Source organism: Archocentrus centrarchus, unplaced genomic scaffold (genome assembly GCF_007364275.1).
Source record: "Archocentrus centrarchus isolate MPI-CPG fArcCen1 unplaced genomic scaffold, fArcCen1 scaffold_55_ctg1, whole genome shotgun sequence".
Lineage (NCBI taxonomy): Eukaryota > Metazoa > Chordata > Actinopteri > Cichliformes > Cichlidae > Archocentrus > Archocentrus centrarchus.
The window spans coordinates 767,452-787,253 of record NW_022060277.1 but is presented as its reverse complement, the minus strand read 5'-3'; the positions used below and the strand labels follow the sequence as shown (position 1 = coordinate 787,253).

The following is a 19,802-nucleotide window of genomic DNA, read 5'->3' as shown; positions in this document are numbered from 1 at the left end:
AGACAGGACAGCAAAAAACAAGCCTTTATTTCCTGGCAGATGGTTGGAGAGCACAAATACAGAACAGAAATGAGACACTGAAAAATTAAACTACTAAGGACCTAAACTGGAAAGACAAAAAAGACATACAAGCACTTGGAACACCGGAGCTAGGGACATTAGGAAACATGGGGAGCACAGGAACATGGACTGTGACAGACAACAAGACTCTGACAAAGGGAGACAATATATACACACAGAGGGATGATTAGGGAAGTGGACACAGCTGGGGCGAACAAGACAAGGCTGAACTGAATCACACAGGACGAAACAAAAGAAGTAAAAACAAAGGACAGGAGACTTTCAAAGTAAAACAGGAAACAACTGAACATGGTGACAGGAACGCAGACTTGACACCACACCGGGGGATAGGCACACTGAGGAAACAGGAATCAACACAACGTGGGAGACCAGACACAAGAAGGAAGGAACGCAAAGAAGAAGGAACGACACACAGAGGGAGAACTAAACTCTAACATCAGTGGAGCCAAGGAACAAAACTAAATGTACACATAATACAATATAGGCAAGAAATAAACAAAGGGATCACAAAGACTAACGAAGTTAACAAACAGTCCATTAAACTCAGAAACTCTGGGTCACAGACTCAGGACCAACACACTGAACTTTCACTATGCCCCTGATTGCTTAAATACAGCATACTGCTGTAGATAATTTTCCACCTATTCTAATGCTGTTTGCATAGGTGAGATGAACCATTACTTGTCCTACAATCCTACTCAAATAGATTATGGGAACTTTTGCAAAGTCGCATTTAGATTGATGGGGCCCAAACCAACCTGTCAAATAATGGCTGCACTGGCTTCAAATATTCTTCTCACATACCATCACCATCGAGTGAGGGGAAATGACTGTCCTTCAACCAGTTGCTAGTGGTTGCTGGAGGTTGATGTAGTCAATGGAGAAAAACCCAGTCACACAGAGGTCAGTGACCCCCCGGCAGCCGCTGTCGCTAGCAAAAACATGTATTCCCCAGCCAGTTGGCATAAACCTCCTTATGATTGCTTTGGTCACTAGCATATGTTGTGGTCATAGTTTGAATGAAGTGATGGACTTGTACACAAACACTGTCCAGCTACTCTCCAAGCTGTAGTACAACTGTGAACAGTACAACACAAAGTAAAAGTTACTCTTTCTGAAACATGATGGCTGTCCTCTTCTGTGCCCTTTGGGGAAGTAAGTGGTTCAAATGTGCATCTGCCACATATTACATCATGTTTATGGAACCATCTCATTTTCATTGTGCTGCTTTAATTGATTGTCAGAGGGTTTTACTCTATTTGTGGACTCCACGAAGAATAGTTGTTGCTATGGTAACAACTAATGGAGATCTAAATAAATAAGAAATTTGAATCAGTTTATTTGCTTCTCAGTTTAGCATGTAAGTCAGTGTAGATGTACAAGGTCAATGCTGATTGGTTTAAAATGGCCTGAACAGGAAAAGGAGCCACAGTGGAGTTAGTCGGAGGAAGTTTGGGATAAACCTCAAAGGAAACACGTCAGGAAGAGCACACACAGTGTCTGCAGTGCACACTTTTCGTTGTGACTCAGTTTCACTGCAGTTCTTTGTACACTACATACAGACAAAAGTACTGGGCCACCTACACATTACACCCACAGGAGTCGCTCTGCCATGGAAACCCATGCCATGAAGCGCACTCATTGTTTTTTGTGCTGATGTTAAAGCCAGAGGAGGTTTGGAACTCTGCAGTCATTGAGTCAGCAGACTCTGCCTTAGCTCGCTGCAACTTTACAGGCTTTGACACTTCATAGCTGAGTTGCTGTGGTTCCCAAATGCTTTCAACAGCACTTCATACTGATCATGGAATATTTAGGAGGGAAGAAATTTCATGAGTACCATGCTCAAATTCACTGAGCTCTTTAGAATGACCCATTCTTTCACAAATGTTTGTAAAGGTAGAGCGTGTGGGTAGGTGCTGGATTTTATACATCTGTGGATATGGTACACCTGAATTCAAAGCACAAGCACAAACAAGAACAGCCAGCAGACTGGCTGTTCAACGTATTTGATGAGAACCAAGAAAAAAGGATCTTAACTTGTTTTGTGACCACCACAGAGAACCTAAAGTTTCAGGAGGATATGTTTAGACTTCTAAGGATGCAATGACCAAATATGTGATCAAACGTTTCTCAGTTATTGAGGTGTATATGTATACATACATAAAGTAAGGTCCATATGTTTTTTTTTTGGACACTGACACAATGTGTGCTATTTTTTTTCTTCAACAAAACATTCATTTAAAGAAATGTTAATATGGGCAGAGTGCCAGTATTGTCACATTCACACCTATGGCCTCCTGTGGGAGGCAGCTGGAGTATGCAGAGAACCCACAGAGGCACAGGGAGAACATGCAAACTCCACAGACGCCCCGGCCCACCAGTGCAGCTAAACCCAGGACCATGCTGGTGTGAGCAGTAACCAGGAACCATGCTAACCTCTTCAGGCAATACAAATAACCAGCATTAGAGAGAGCTCTGACCAATTATTTATTTAATAAAAGAAGTATGGCACATGATCATGAATCACATGAAGTGTGAGCATCACAGCAGGAAAAACCTGCAAACTAAAACTTGGAAAAAATATTGTAAAATGTAAAAATTATATCCAGAATGAAAGAACAGATTTTTAGGAAATTCAGGAAATTTTCTGCAGCTTTCTTCTTTTTGTGTCTGCCAGATCAGACTGTGGTGAAGGTGAAGCGAGTCACGTGATGGTAGTTCTCACCAGGACGCAGAAGACAGTCAGGAAATGAAGCCTGAACACACACACACACACACACACACACACACACACACACACACACACACACACACACACACACACACTCTTAGCAGTTTTTTAATTTTCACATCAAAGTCTTTCCTGAAACACAGATGTTGCGTCTGAATGCAGTGCAGCAAAAGACTTTCTGTCTAAATCCTTGGATTTCTCTGTGCTGACTGAACCCATGTGTAGCAGGTGTTCTGCAACACTGGCATCCAATGTGCCTCGGCAGCCTGTGCAGCCACTGGCTGTACTAGCTCAGATGTTTTCTGAATTACATATATATATACATACACACACACATTAAACATGTTGGAGTCAATGGCTGAGGCATGCAACAGGTATGTGATGGAGTGTGCTGTGCAGTTCATGGAGGGGATCCTGGATGAGACGTCAAAGTGGATGAAGTACCATCGGCCGAGGAGCCAGGTGGCTGTGATTACTGACTGTTTGTCCAGGAGGGCAGGCATCAGGGAGCAGACCTTACACACTCACCACCATTCCCAGGCTCACTTCTCTCCTGGCCCTCACACTAACACTTCTCTTCTTCATATTTCTTCCCCAGGTTAGAGCTGCTGCAGGCACTGCTCATACAGTAGCAGTCAAAAGTCTGTCCAAACCTTTGACTGCTACTGTATGTGGATAATAAGTGTATGCATGGAGATTTTCACAGATATTGTGTAATGCCAGTAGAAATCCATTATAAGATCAATAAGCATAGAATTAAGGCTGCAGTGAGCGCCTTTACTTTGGGCACAGATGTGTAGGAGTGCGATCGCAGCCATCAAGGATGTGTTCAGTGGTTGCATGAGAGAGAAAAGGTCAGGAGGCTCTGCCACTTCCCATAATACACCCCAAGGAAGATTTTCCTCTAGAGCAGTCTTGTAACAGTGGTCTTCACTTTGTCTTTGACCAAGTGATAAATATTGATGGTCACCCTGCAGACAAACATCTCACTGGTTAGGGACAGACTTACAGAGTGAGTCATGAAATGCATTTTAGAGAAGAAATTACTCAGTTGTTGGTGTCAAAAAGCTGCCAGGAAGTTATTTTCTAGGCAACTTTCTACCCAATTGCTGGTCACACAGAAAATGATAAAACTCTGGACGAGATAACCCGATGATCCAATTTTATTGGCTCAGTATACGGGGGCATGTGAGCTGCTGGTGCGCAGCCTGTCCTGGACACCAGCTGTTTTATTGGTTTCCTTTTTTCAGCAAGCCAATCCAAAAGAGTCTTTACACCTCCCGCCATTAATGGAGGTGCCATTTGACTGTACAGACCTCATCAGGCTGGCGTGCACAGGGTTAATGTTGTTAATGCTTCTGTCTGTAGAAACCATCACTGCATTTGAAACATGTTGTGGTAAGGCAGATCTGATCTGGGGTGAAGCTGGTTCTGTTCTGTAAGGAGCCGTCTTCCTGTAGTCGTCTTCTGACGGTCTCCACTGCCTCAGTTGTGGGTATGCAAGTGAAACGTGGAACCACATCAAAGGGCACCATGGTGTCATCTGGATTCAGTGCAACATTACGGACTCTGTTGGTAAAGTCTGTGGAGTTCTCAATGTGATGGGGCGTCTTGCCCACAAGCGGTAATAAGATGGCACTGAGGTGTTTGGAGGTCTGAGCGGGACTCCTTCTCTGTGGAGCTTCAGAAGTCCAGGGTAAAGGTGATAGTATGTAGGGCGGTCAGTGGCTTTTTCCTTTTGTAGGCAGCAGATGACTTTCTTTGGGGAGGTGCTTGTGGGATCTCATCAGTACTGCTGTCACTGAGGAGTGAAGTAATTTTGGTGTGATAACCGCTGAGTTTACAACAACAGTGTACCTCCTCTTGTCGGCTGGTAGTGTGGTGATGCTTTGGTCTTTACTCGGGAATGTCATGGCACAGATCGGTTTCTGTCTATTTGTAAGACTGAAACAGTTTACCTGCTCACACACTTACAAGAGATGGTGCTAGTCCTTTACATAAGCCACCTTTTGTCTCATTACTGGTTAATACATCCTTAAGTATATTATTTCTTTAATAATCAACTTCTATTTACAAGAGAAAGCAATAAATCACATTCTAACAAATGGACCCCTCCAAGGTTTCATCCTTGGAGGGGTCCATTTTAAATGTAACAACACTGTATGCCTGAGTTTCTATTCTTACCTGGTTGACAGCATCAGGCCAGTTCTGTGTCTCTAGACAGAAGGAGCTGTGCTTCCTGTACCTACACCCACCCTTTCCTGCAATAGAACCATCCAGGAAGTTGGCAGTGTAGAACTGGACTCCTGGCTGGGTGGTAGAAACCTCCAAGACACGCCCACTTGCTGGGTGACAGACTCTAAAAATCAGAGGGAGACTTTCTTAACTTCAGTGGATGTTATTGTCGTGTGTAATGTGTGTATGCTGGGTGCAGTGTGTAAATGTGCATGATTTAGAATCAAACCTGGCAGCATGTCTCTCTGTCCAGGCATCTCTGGGTGATGACAGACAGAAGTTGTGGTCAAACCCTGGGCCGGGAAGTTCCTTCAGCCGAGGGCCAATTAGAACTGGCATTCTGAGGTCAAAGGGCGTGTTGTCCACCTCTCTGATCTCTCCTGTCAATATTTAGCCCATTAGTTCATGACTGGGTATCACTAATGTTACATAATGTGACAGTCCATTGTACAGAGCTGCAACATCATGGGAGTGTAGCGCCATATTGAAACACGTGTTACGATATATTAAAGCACAAATCAGTCTAAGAACCTTAAGGGAAGTACTATGTTTAGCAAATTCAATTCAATTCAATTTTATTTATATAGCGCCAAATCACAACAAACTGTCGCCTCAAGGCGCTTTGTATTGTGGGTAAAGACCCTACAATAATACAGAGAAAACCCAACAGTCAAAACGACCCCCTATGAGCAGCACTTGGCGACAGTGGAAAGGAAAAACTCCCTTTTAACAGGAAGAAACCTCCAGCAGAACCAGGCTCAGGGAGGGGCAGTCATCTGCCGCGACCGGTTGGGCTGAGGGGAGAGAAAAGACATGCTGTGGAAGAGAGCCAGAGATTAATATCAATTAATGATTAAATGCAGAGTGGAGTATAAACAAAGTAAATAAGGTGAATGAGAAACAGTGCATTATGTGAACCCCCCAGCAGCCTAGGCCTATAGCAGCATAACTAAGGGATGGTTCAGGGTCACCTGATCCAGCCCTAACTATAAGCTTGATCATAAAGGAAAGTTTTAAGCCTAATCTTAAAAATAGAGAGGGTGTCTGTCTCCCGAATCCAAGCTGGAAGCTGGTTCCACAGAAGAGGCGCCTGAAAGCTGAAGGCTCTGCCTCCCATTCTAATCTTAAGTATCCTAGGAACCACAAGTAAGCCAGCAGTCTGAGAGCGAAGTGCTCTGTTGGGGTGATATGGTACTATGAGGTCTTTGAGATAAGATGGTGCCTGATTATTCAAGACCTTGTATGTGAGGAGAAGGATTTTAAATTCTATTCTAGATTTAACAGGGAGCCAATGAAGAGAAGCCAATATGGGAGAAATCTGCTCTCTCTTTCTAGTCCCTGTCAGTACTCTAGCTGCAGCATTTTGGATCAGCTGAAGGCTTTTCAGGGAGCTTTTAGGACAGCCTGATAATAATGAATTACAATAATCCAGCCTAGAAGTAATAAATGCATGAATTAGCTTTTCAGCATCACTCTGAGAAAGGATGTTTCTAATTTTAGAAATATTGCGCAAATGCAAAAAAGCGGTCCTACATATTTGTTTAATATGTGCATTGAAGGACATATCCTGGTCAAAAATGACTCCAAGATTTCTCACAGTGTTACTGGAGGCCAAAGTAATGCCATCCAGAGTAAGTATCTGGTTAGACACCATGTTTCTAAGATTTGTGGGGCCGAGAACAAGAATTTCAGTTTTATCTGAATTTAGAAGCAGGAAATTAGAGGTCATCCAGGCCTTAATGTCTTTAAGACATTCCTGCAGTTTAACTAATTGATGTGTGTCATCTGGCTTCATTAATAGGTAAAGCTGAGTATCATCTGCATAACAATGAAAATTGATGCAGTGCTTTCTAATAATACTGCCTAAGGGAAGCATGTATAATGTAAATAAAATTGGTCCTAGCACAGAACCCTGTGGAACTCCATAATTAACCTTAGTGTCTGAAGAAGACTCCCCATTTACATGAACAAATTGGAGTCTATGAGATAAATATGATTCAAACCACTGCAGTGCAGTACCTTTAATACCTATAGCAAGCTCTAATCTCTGTAATAAAATGTTATGGTCAACAGTATCAAAAGCTGCACTGAGGTCCAACAGGACAAGAACAGAGATGAGTCCACTGTCAGAGGCTCTAAGAAGATCATTTGTAACCTTCACTAATGCTGTTTCTGTACTGTGATGAATTCTGAAACCTGACTGAAACTCTTCAAATAAACCGTTCCTCTGCAGATGATCAGTGAGCTGTTTTACAACTACTCTTTCAAGAATCTTTGAGAGAAAAGGAAGGTTGGAGATTGGCCTATAATTAGCTAAGACAGCTGGGTCAAGTGATGGCTTTTTAAGCAGAGGTTTAATTACAGCCACCTTGAAGGTCTGTGGTACATAGCCAACTAATAAAGACTGATTGATCATTTTTAAGATTGAAGCATCAATAATTGGAAAGACTTCTTTGAACAGTCTCGTAGGAATGGGATCTAACAAACATGTTGCTGGTTTGGAGGAAGTAACTATTGAAGTTAACTCTGAAAGATCAACTGGAGCAAAAGAGTCTAAACAAATACCAGCAGTGCTGAAAGCAGCCGAACATGAAGAATAATCTTTGAGATGGTTATGAATAATTTTTTCTCGAATGTCTAAAATTTTATTTGTAAAGAAATCCATGAAGTCACTACTAGTTAAAGTGAAAGGAATACTCGGCTCTACAGAGCTCTGACTCTTTGTCAGCCTGGCTACAGTGCTGAAAACAAACCTGGGGTTGTTCTTATTTTCTTCAATTAATGATGAATAGTAAGATGTCCTAGCTTTACGGAGGGCTTTTTTATAGAGCAACAAACTCTTTTTCCAGGCTAAATGAGCATCTTCTAATTTAGTGAGACGCCATTCCCTCTCCAGCTTTCGGGTTATCTGCTTTAAGCTGTGCGTTTGTGAATTATACCACGGAGTCAGGCACTTCTGATTTGAAGCTTTCCTTTTCAGAGGAGCCACAGTATCCAAAGTTATACGCAGTGAGGATGTAAAACTATTGACGAGATAATCAACCTCACTGGGAGCAGAGTTTAGGTAGCTGCTCTGCACTGTGTTGGCACTGAAGAGCATAACAATGAAGGAATTAGATCCTTAAACTTAGTTACAGCACTTTCAGAAAGACTTCTACTGTAATAAAACTTATTCCCCACTGCTGTGTAATCCATTAAAGTAAATGTAAATGTTACTAAGAAATGATCAGACAGGAGGGGGCTTTCAGGGAATACTGTTAAGTCTTCAGTTTCTATGCCATATGTTAGGACAAGATCCAGAGTATGATTAAAGTGGTGGGTGGGCTCCTTTACATTTTGAGAGAAGCCAATTGAATCTAACAATAGATTAAATGCAGTGTTGAGGCTGTCATTCTCAGCATCTACATGGGTGTTAAAATCACCCACTATAATTATTTTATCTGAACTGAGCACTAAATCAGATAAAAAGTTTGAGAAATCAGACAGAAACTCTGAGTAGGGACCAGGTGGACGATAGATAATAACAAATAAAACAGGTTTTTGATTTTCCCAATTAGGATGGACAAGACAAAGAGTCAGGCTTTCAAAAGAATGAAAACTTTGTCCGGGTCTTTGATTAATTAATAAGCTGGAATTGAAGATTGCAGCTACTCCTCCTCCTCGACCTGTGCTTCGAGCATTCTGACAGTTACTGTGACTCGGGGGTGTTGATTCATTTAAACTAACATATTCATCCTGCTGTAACCAGGTTTCTGTAAGGCAGAATAAATCAATACGTTGATCAATTATTAAATCATTTACTAATAGGGACTTGGAAGAGAGAGACCTAATGTTTAACAATCCACATTTAATTGTTTTATTCTTTGGTGCAGTTGATGAAGCTGTATTATTTATTGTTTTTGAATTTTTATGCTTAAATAGCTTTTTGCTGATTTTAGCTTTGGTGTTTGGTGGTCTGGGAGCAGGCACCGACTCTATGGGGATGGGGTTTTGGGGGGATGGCAGGAGGAGAGAAGCTGCAGAGAGGCGTGTAAGACTGCAACTCTGCTTCCTGGTCTCAACCCTGGGTAGTCAGTTTTTTGGAGGGTTAATAAATTTGGCCAGATTTCTAGAAATGAGAGCTGCTCCATCCAAAGTGGGATGGATGCCGTCTCTCCGAACAAGACCAGGTTTTCCCCAGAAACTTTGCCAATTATCTATGAAGCCCACGTCATTTTTTGGACACCACTCAGACAGCCAGCGATTCAAGGAGAACATGCGGCTAAACATGTCGCTCCTGGTCTGATTGGGGAGGGGCCCAGAGAAAACTACAGAGTCCGACATCGTTTTTGCAAAGTTACACACCGAGTCAATATTAATTTTAGTGACCTCCGATTGGCGTAACCGGGTGTCATTACTGCCGACGTGAATAACGATCTTACCAAATCTACGATTAGCCTTAGCCAGCAGTTTCAAATTTCCATGAATGTCGCCTGCTCTGGCCCCTGGAAGACATTTGACTATGGTCGCCGGTGTCTCTAGCTTCACGTTTCTCAAAACAGAGTCGCCAATAACCAGAGTTTGTTCCTCGGCGGGTGTGTCGCCGAGTGGAGAAAAACGGTTAGAGACGTGAACAGGTTGGTGGTGTACCCGGGGCTTCTGCTTAGGACTACGCTTCCTCCTCACCGTCACCCAGCTGGCCTGTTTTCCCTGCTGCTCGGGATCTGCTGGGGGGGAGCTAACAGCGGCTAAGCTACCATGGTCCGCACCCGCTACAGGGGCCTGGCTAGATGTAGGATTTTCCAGGGTGCGGAGCCGAGTCTCCAGTTCAAAAAGCCTGGCCTCCAGAGCTACAAACAGACTACATTTATTACAAGTACCGTTACTGCTAAAGGAGGCCGAGGAGTAACTAAACATGTGACACCCAGAGCAGGAAAGTGCAGGAGAGACAGGAGAAGAAGCCATGATGGTAGTGAGTCGGCTAAGGGCTAAGCTACTAGCTGAGCTAAGCTAGCGAATTTCTAAAAACAAATAAAGTGAGTAATGTGAATACAGGTGATTCAGCAAAGAGTATGCTATTTAAAGTAGGTGAAGATTACACTAAAATATGTTATTATCCAGATAAATCGAGTTATACAGATATAACAGCTAACAGACAGCAAAACACTGTGCTCCGAAACAGGAACAGGAAGTGATACAATACCGCAGTGAGAGCCAACACCAAGTGACAGCGCCACCAAGAGAGTCACATGGATGCATTTGCTAGTGTAAAGACACATATCAGTAATTAAAAAGTAAATAACTGGAAAAAACAAAGAAAAAAATAAAACAAAAACAATAATAACAATAATAATAATAATTACTGTTCTTCAGACTTGCAGTCCAAATGATGGGCTATCCTACAAAAGCATTAACCAAGTTATCTTCCAGCTCTGGGTGACTGGAGACAGCCCAGAGGCTTCACTAAATTAGCAATGTGAAAAAATCTCTGGATCCTGTCCAGTGTGACAGTCACTGTCAAAGGTTGAGATCACTTGTATCTTGATTCTATTTTTTTAATTTAGCTTTATTTGCATAAACAGAACAACAACATAGGACATGGACATAGAACACAGAAAAGAGGACAGGGTAAAATAAATAGGATAGAAGGGGGACAGACGGGGGTATTGGGTTGGATGAGAAGGAGTGTGGTGCATGCTACATTCAAGGCTGTGTAGGTGTGATTAACTACATACACAATAATGGCAGAAGTACAAATCACACTACAATGATCGTATGTCTGTTCCCAAACTGCTCCTAGATGACTGGTTCAATCTCAATGTAACTTTGCCTATAAATTACCAAGGTACCAAGATTCAGAACATCTTTATGGTGATTGATTGAAATATTTACTTCAAATGAAAAGTACTGTTTCTATTTTTGTGTATTTCTATGTAGAATCTTCGTGCTTGAGGCCGATTTGTAAACATACGCCATTTTAACTTTTACATGCACGTTTTAACAATCACAAGAGGGTTTAAGTTTCAAGAACTGGCAAATTTCCTATCGTGCCTTTACCATTCAACACCATTAATGTGAGGTTCAATGTGAGGTTTTAAATGTCTGACCTGTAGCAAAATATTGAGTCATACCCTTTCCTTTTTTAGTGAAAGCGTAAACATGTCATTTTAAACACGGTTCGAAATCATATTTAGTGGTGATTTTGGTATTTAGGCTTCTGATTTTATGTAGATCAACATTTACAAATCCACAAGATTTCACTAGGGCTGCCCTTTGTCATCAAATCTGTTCATAATATTTATGGACAGAATTTCTGGGTGTAGCCAAGAGGCAGAAGGCTTCTTCCTTGGTGGCCTCAGAATCTCATCTCTGCTCTTTGCAGATGATGCGGTCCTGTTGGCTTCATCAGGTGGTGGCCTCCAGCTCACAGTGGAACGGTTCTCAGCCGAGTGTGGAGTGAATGGCATGAGAATCAGCACCTCTAAATTTGAGGCAATGGTCCTCAGCCGGAAAAAGGTGGAGTGCCCTCTCCGGATCAGGGACAAGTTGCTGCCCCAGGTGGAGGAGTTTAAGTATCTCGGAGGGCTTGTTCATGAGTGATGGGAGCAGGAGACTGACAGATGCATCAGAGTTGCGTCTGCAGTGATGCGGACGCTGCACCGGTCTGTCGTGGTGAAGAGGGGCTGCTGAGTGTGAAAGTGAAGCTCTCGATTTACCGGTCGATCTACGTTCCTACCCTCACTTATGGTCATGAACTTTGGGTAGTGAACGAAAGAATAATATCGTGAATACACGCGGCAGAAATGAGCTTCCTCTGAAGGGAGGCTGGCCTCTCTTAGAGATAGGGTGAGGAGTGCAGCCATTTGAGAGGGGCTCAGAGTAGAGCCGCTGCTCCTCCACATCGAAAGGAGCCAGTTGAGGTTCGGGCATCTGACTAGGATGCCTCCTGGGCGCCTCTTGGGTGAGTGTTCCACTGGAAGGAGGCCCTGGAGCAGACCCAGGACACGCTGGAGAGACTGTATTGCACTTCCTACTGAATTTCTAATGGTTTCAACTTGTTAGTAATTACATAAGTTTTCTTTAACATTCTCAACTGTAACTGTACAGAGTTTGATGCCTGGGTAATAACAATATTACTATTATTAAGTGCTATTATTTTGCTAGGCTTAAAAAAAAGCTTGGCTTCCGGTGACTCTGCCAGGTAAGTTTCAGACCCCCAGGTCATATTTTTTTTTTTAGCAAAACTAAGCAACCTTCAGAGTCACTTAAAAACCCAGATTTTATGTTGTGACTGCCACAAATGCTCATCAATGTAAAAAATAATACTAATAAAATCCCTGCCTGCAGGCTCCCCCTGACACACCTGTGTCAGCAGAAGCAAACCTCATTTATTAAACCTTAATGTGTGAACCTGCACTGCCGTGACAGCACACCTGAGCAAACACTGATCACACTTCACTGCCTGTTATTTACCAAAGGTTCATTTAAACACATCAGCTCTCCTTGTTTGTAATTGGGAACAAATAATAAGCCCTTAAATGTGTGCACATCTCAGTCGCTCCTTCATCAGCACTTTGACTACAAACTGCAGACACACTGACAGAAGCTTCCAGCCATGTTCACACAAAAGCCCCAAAATCACAGCTGAAACCATAAGCGTGGAACATCTTTTAACACTTCTGCTATCAAACTGTGGCGTCACAGCAAACCGACAGCAGAACGGTTATTATCATTGTGAAGACTGACTGAATGCAAACTGGGAAAAAGCTTTGAATGTGACTTTGTCAAAAGGTGCTGCACATTATACTGAGCACTGAGAAGCCTGCAGAATAAAAAATGCATGAATTGTATCGAGGCTGCCAAACTCCAAAGTGTCAGAGACGGTCAGTGGATGCATTTCAGCGATCAGTATGAGAGGCCTGTATGTAATCCTTCCTGAGTAAATACACCTACGGCATGGTTTAAAATCCTACATCACCTCCTTCTTGAGCTGCTGTGTTCTCAGGATTTTCACTAAACTTGACCTCTGACCTTGAGGTTAAGGTTACCGAGATTCAAATTTTAGTAGATGGACATATGGTACCAATTTGAAAATACTACACGGCCTTGTTCTCAGTCATGTTCACAACGTTCGGTGTCCACGCCGCCCGCCTTCCCACCCAGCCGGGTGACAACATTAATGCAAATTATTTTGTAATTACCAATACTGTGGCATGAACCTTACATTGGATGGTGCTTTTATATACATTCTGTGTATATACGTGTATACATGCGTACACATATACACAAACATACACACGTGCATACACAAGAAATTGAAAATTAAATACATGAATATATATGTCTACTTATAGATATCTACAGTTATGTGGGATCCCCGGGATACACAAACCACAATAAAGTGGAAATTGTTTCATAAAATCATAAAATTCTCTGGAGCTTGAAAAAGGCGACTGGACTTCTTTTTGTTTCTTGAAGACGTTTCACCTCTCATCCGAAAGGCTTCTTCAGTTCTCAACCAAATGGTGGAGAGACCCAGGTATTTAAACCCCTGTGGGCGTAGTCCCCTGGAGGTGGTTATGACCCTCTATTGATCATGTGCGTGAACACGTGCCCAGGTGTGAAGGGGGCGTGGGTCATATTTAATCAGTGGTTTCAGTTGAAACCAATTTAGTCAAGTCAAGTCAAGTTTATTTATAAAGCACATTTAAAACAACGACGTTGACCAAAGTGCTGTACAAGATCTGTAACCCCAAGGACTATACTAAATAAAAATAAAAATATATAAATAAATAGATAAAATAATAAAATAAAAATAAATAAATAAAAACATTAAGAACAATAAATAACATAAGAAAATTAAAAATTAAAACGTTTAAAACAAGTACCATAAAAATACCATAAAACAATCATCTAAAAGGAGGTAGCACTGCAGCCAAATGCCAAGGAAAAGAAATGTGTTTTTAATAGAGATTTAAATGTGTGTATCGTCTGAGCTGTGCGAATATGGAGAGGTAGATCGTTCCATAGCTTTGGTGCTGCTGCTGCAAAAGCTCGATCACCTCTCTGTTTTAGTCTGGTTTTAGGCCTCTGTAAGAGCAGCTGGTTCGATGACCTCAGAGCTCTTACAGGGGTGTGACAGTGAAGCAGCTCAGACAGATACAAAGGTGCCAGTCCGTTTAAGGCTTTAAAAGTAAGCAATAAAATCTTAAAATCGATTCTAAAACGGACAGGGAGCCAGTGAAGGGATGACAGGACTGGGGTAATGTGTTCATGCTTTTTTAAACCGGTTAAAAGACGAGCTGCCGCATTCTGGACTACCTGCAGGCAGCGCATAGATGATTGATCTATGCCAAAGTACAGAGAATTACAGTAGTCCAGGCGGGAAGTAATAAAAGCATGAATAACTTTTTCCAGGTCCTGCTGCGGGAGATAAGGTTTTACCTTGGCAATGACTCTGAGTTGGTAAAAACTGATTTTGGTAACAGCACTTACTTGCTTCTCCATTTTAAAACTACTATCTAAAATGACACCCAGATTTTTCACAGCATCACGACAGTGAGGAGCCAAATGACTCGGAGTGCCAGAGGAGTAGCTTGAGGGGTCAAATTTACCAAAGCATATGACCTCGGTTTTGCTTTCATTAAGTTTTAGGAAATTGTTTCTCATCCAGGACTTGATGTCACTTAGACAGTTCAGCAGGGGTTCCCATGGATCTCTGCTGTTCAGTTTGATGGGCATATACACCTGGATGTCGTCAGCAAAACAGTGGAAACAAATATTATGTTTCCTAAAAATCGACCCTAGAGGCAACATATACAATGAGAAAAGAATTGGGCCCAGAATGGACCCCTGAGGCACTCCACAAGAAAGCTTTGCTGTGGTAGAAAAACAGTTTCCTAGATGGACAGAGAAACTTCTATCTAATTTAGGACTCCGCTCCATTGTTTCCTGTGGCCTATTGAGGTCACTGGAACAAAGGTGTGAATGGGGGTTGAGACATCTGGGAAGGGAGCTCAGGACAGCACTGTAAGCGGGGGAAAGTTGGTGAAAGTTGTGTTCACGCACATGATCAATAGAGGGTCATAACCACCTCCAGGGGACTACGCCCACAGGGGTTTAAATACCTGGGTCTCTCCACCATTTGGTTGAGAACTGAAGAAGCCTTTCGGATGAGAGGTGAAACGTCTTCAAGAAACAAAAAGAAGTCCAGTCGCCTTTTTCAAGCTCCAGAGACTACTATGACCTGGATGACTGAGAATCTACACAGACAAAATCATAAAATCATCAGTGACCTCTGCAATTTAAACAATTTGGAAACAATGACTTGCTATTTATAGATTCCTGCTGAATGATTGATTTTAATTTACATTTTGGCTTTTCTACTTTAGCATAACCTTTAAATAAACCCTTGTCATTGCTGCATTCCATCTTGTTTTGTGGTTAAAGATGAGTGAAGTAAATCTTTTACCTGTGGGAATCGATGTGTCATCCACAGGCAGGTAGGACTGTGCACCGATGGACACCTGATGGTCGTAGATATCTGCTACACCCTACAGCACAGATCAGAGATTTTCCAGTTCATCTGTCATTCATTCATTCCTGCATCCATCCACAAGCTGCCCTTTCCATAGATATACAGTACACACATCACCCATCTTGGTATGATGAGCAGGGGGTGGATCTGTCCTAGAAACGGAGGGACCCAGTGCACTCATATCAAAACATCTCATCTAGATAGGCCTGCCTCCTCCTTCCTAATTTACAAAATAAAAATAATCAGGAAAGAAAGTAATGCCAGTGATGCAATTGCTCATCTGGCTCTCAAACCATCACAATTCACAAGTCATTGCCTGTAAATGATAATGGAGTGGTACTTATATAATGCCTTTCTACTCAGTTGGGCGCTCAAAATGCTTTCTACTGCAAGCCTCATTCACCCAGTCTCCCACACATTCATACCTATGCCTAAGCACTTACCAACATTTGCACACACTCACACTCCAGTGGATGCAGCCGAACTAACCTGACACTCAGTATCTTTCCTGAGGATGCTTTAACAGGACGACCTGACAAAGGTGACCTTGAGCATAATTTGACCTCTAAATGGCATAAGCTTATCAGTCCTTCAGTTTGAAGTTGTAGAAACTGATTCCTCCAAGAAAGAGCAGAGTGTTACAAGCTTACTAATGGACCGTTTTAATGTCTGTGTGTCTGCAATACTGTATGAATTATTTTCTTTGTGGTGACCTTTTATTTCTGTATTCAACGAGATAACCAAGTTTATCCTTGTATTACCTCAATGAAACAAATAGCATACATATGGAAAGATTGTAGGACTGGTCATGTTCAATACAATACAATTTCATTCATATAGCACCAATTCACAACAACAGTCACCTCAAGGTGCTTTATATTGTAAGGTAAAGACTACAATATTAGAAAGAAACCCCAACAGCAACTTGGCTGCCTTTGAGCAAGAACATGTCAACAGTGGGAAGGAAAACAGGAAGAAACTTTGGGTAGAACCAAAATCGGGGAGGGGGAGCCATCCACCACAACCAGCTGGGGGTGAGGGGGAAAAAGAGAGTGGAGAGAGACAGGACAAAAGACTCACTATGAGAGAAAGAGCAAAAGTTTAACAAGTGGAGTGGGGCACAACAAACCCGCTCCCGGCAGGCACTTTAGCTGATTAGACTGTTGTCCGTCTCACAAACGTCACTCTCCAAACACTGAATAACCAAAACGGTCCAACTGCCCATGCCCATAATTTCCAAGGTTTAAAAGGTTGAACTAAACTAACTTAGCATTGTTTGTAAAAGCCTTATTTGTTATTTGTAAAAGCCTTATTATTTGTAAATAATTATTTACAAATATTATTTGTAAAAGCCTAAGCCTTGAGAAAATATGCAATTTGTACAGTGGGCAGTAATAGAGGAATTGAGTGATCAGATTGATAGAGAATGTTGCATCATATATTTGCATATCCGTCTCATATCCCAATTAAATGTTACACATCCACGGGCAATAGTGACATGCTTCTTACTGCAACAAATGAGGATGATGTGTCTTTTTTCCACTGAGATAAGCCCAAATGGCCAAATGCCACTTAACATATATGTTAAACTGAGTTTCTCGTGTTAAATGCAAGTAGCCTGCAAATCCAGAATCTGGATCGGATCCAGATGGCATTTGGTTTGGCATTATTTCTTGGTCCTCCACCACCGTGTACTGAATACCAGATTCATCTGATTTTGAGTGAAATAAGTTTTTTATTAATTATTTTGCCCTACATTAAAGCAGAGGATTTTTTTCAATTTTTCTGAATTTTTTCTTTACCTTTAGCTTGACCCAATTATAACAAAAATGTAATCAGGTGATCTAGGGGGTCATTGGAGATCTTACGTGAAAATTTGGTATAATTCAGACTGGTAGGTTTGCTGTAATATTATGTAAATTAACAAACATACTGGTATAATAATTACTAATGATTAAATACAGTAGTGGGGTATAATCACTCAAGGAGTAAAAAAAGATGAACAATGCATCATGGGAACCCCACAGCAGCCTAAGCCTATTACAACATACAGTGGTATGCAAAAGTTTGGGCCCCCCTGATAGTTTCCATGATTTTCCTTTATAAATCATTGGTTGTTCAGATCAGCAGTTTCAGTTAAATATATCATATAGCAGATGAACACAGTGATATCTGAGAAGTGAAATGAAGTTTATAGGATTTACAGAAAGTGTGCAATAATTATTTAAACAAAACTGGTGCATAAGTTTGGGCACCCCAACAGAAAAATGACATCAATATTTAGTAGATCCTCCTTTTGCAGAAATAACAGCCTCTAAACTCTTCCTGTAGCTTCCACTAAGAGTCTGGATTCTGGTTGAAGGTATTTTGGACCGTTCTTCTCTCCAAAACATCTCCAGTTCAGTCAGGTTTGATGGTTTCCAAGCATGGAGCTTTAAATCCCACCACAGATCTTCAATAATCTTCAGGTCTGGGACTGAGATGGCCGTTCCAGAACGTTGTACTTGTTCCTCTGCGTGAAGGTCTCAGTAGATTCTGAGCAGTGTTGAAGTTGTGCCCCGGCACAACTTCAACACTGTCACTGATTCTTGAACATTATTCTCAAGAATCTGCTGATATTGACTGGAATCCATGCGACCCTCAACTTTAACAAGATTCCCAGTACCTGCACTGGCCACACAGCCCCACAGCATGATGGGACCACCACCAAATGTTACTGTGGGTACCAAGTGTTTGTCTTGGAGTGCTGTGTTCTTCTTCCACCATGCATACCGCCCCTTGTTATGTCCAAATGACTCAGTTTTAGTTTCATCAGTCCACAGCACCTTATTCCAAAATGAAGCTGGTTTGTCCAAATGTGCTTTAGCGACTCTGTTTGTGGTGTGTGAGCAGAAAAGGCTTCTTCTGCATTACTCTCACATACAGCCTCTTGTGCAAAGTTCACTGAATAGTTGAACGATGCACAGTGACACCATCTGCAGCAAGATGATGTTGTAGGTCTTTGGAGCTGCTCTGTGGGTTGACTATGACTGTTCTCACCATCCTTCTCCTCTGCCTGTCTGAGAGTTTTTCTTGGCCTGCCACTTCGGGCCTTAACTAGAACTGTGCCTGTGGTCTCCCATTTCCTCACTATGTTCCTCACAGTGGAAACTGACAGCTGAAATCTCTGAGAGAGCTTTTTGGATCCTTCCTCTAAACCATGATGCTGAACAATCTTTGTCTTCAGCTCATCTCAGAGTTGTTTGGAGGCTCCCATGTTGCCACTCTTCAGAGAAGATGCAAAGAGGAGAAACACTTGCAACTGGCCACCTTAACCCTTTCTCATAATTGGATTCACCTGTGTACAGTATGTAGGTCAAGGGTCAATGAGCTTACAAAACAAATCTTGTGTTCCAATAATTAGTGATAAAGGTATTCAAATCAATAAAACAACAAGGGTGCCTAAACTTATACACCTGCCTAATTTTGTTTAAATAATTATTGCACACTTTCTGTAAATCCTATGAACTTCATTTCACTTCTCAAATATCACTGAGTTCCTTTGCTATATGATATATTTAACTGAAACTGCTGATCTGAACAACCAATGATTTATAAAGGAAAATCATGGAAATAATCAGGGGTGCCCAAACTTTTGCATACCACTGTAAGTAAAGGAGGGTTCAGGGTCCTGTCAGAGGCTGTAAGAAGATCATTGGTAACCTTCACTAATGCTGTTTCTGTACTGTGATGAATTCTGAAACCTGACTGAAACTCTTCAAATAAACCGTTCCTCTGCAGATGATCAGTTAGCTGTTTTACAACTACTCAAGAATTTTCAATATACTGGTTTATAATTAGCTAACACAGTTGGATGAACAGCATGTTGTAAAAGGAACAGGTAGTAATATGATACCACAGTGAGGGCCAACACCAAGTGAGAGCAGCGCCCCACAAACACGTTCATGTTCACTTACCTGTCCAGCCAGGTTGAAGTAGGAATGGTTGGTGAGGTTGATGGGGGTAGTTTTGTTAGACCATGCTTGGTACTCAACAGTCAGTGTTTCCCCCTGAACAAATGAGTTAAATCTCACTGAACTAATATCTGTATAAAACTTATTTAGATAAAAGCAATTAAATATCATTAAAGATTTCATTATCAAACATGTAAGATAAGTTATTTGGTTGAAAAGTTCTGTCTGAGCATCACTAAGCAGAAGAATTAAGAGTCAAAGTTGAATTAGCTTGCAAAAAACAGAA

The 19,802-nt window shown here is 41.7% G+C and overlaps 1 protein-coding gene across 1 annotated transcript in view; it reads right to left on the bottom strand.

Moving 5' to 3' along the window:
* Positions 1–2,555: 2,555 nt before the first annotated feature.
* galm (galactose mutarotase) overlaps positions 2,556–19,802 on the bottom strand; it is a 29,387-nt gene continuing 12,140 nt past the window's right edge. Inside the window, exons 5-9 of the mRNA XM_030725452.1 lie at positions 19,520–19,612; positions 15,498–15,579; positions 5,277–5,427; positions 4,997–5,171; positions 2,556–2,837 (exon numbers count right to left, since the gene is read on the bottom strand). Coding sequence (XP_030581312.1) covers positions 2,760–2,837; positions 4,997–5,171; positions 5,277–5,427; positions 15,498–15,579; positions 19,520–19,612 — 579 coding nt within the window. The 3' untranslated portion in view covers positions 2,556–2,759. The remainder of the gene's footprint in view (positions 2,838–4,996; positions 5,172–5,276; positions 5,428–15,497; positions 15,580–19,519; positions 19,613–19,802) is intronic.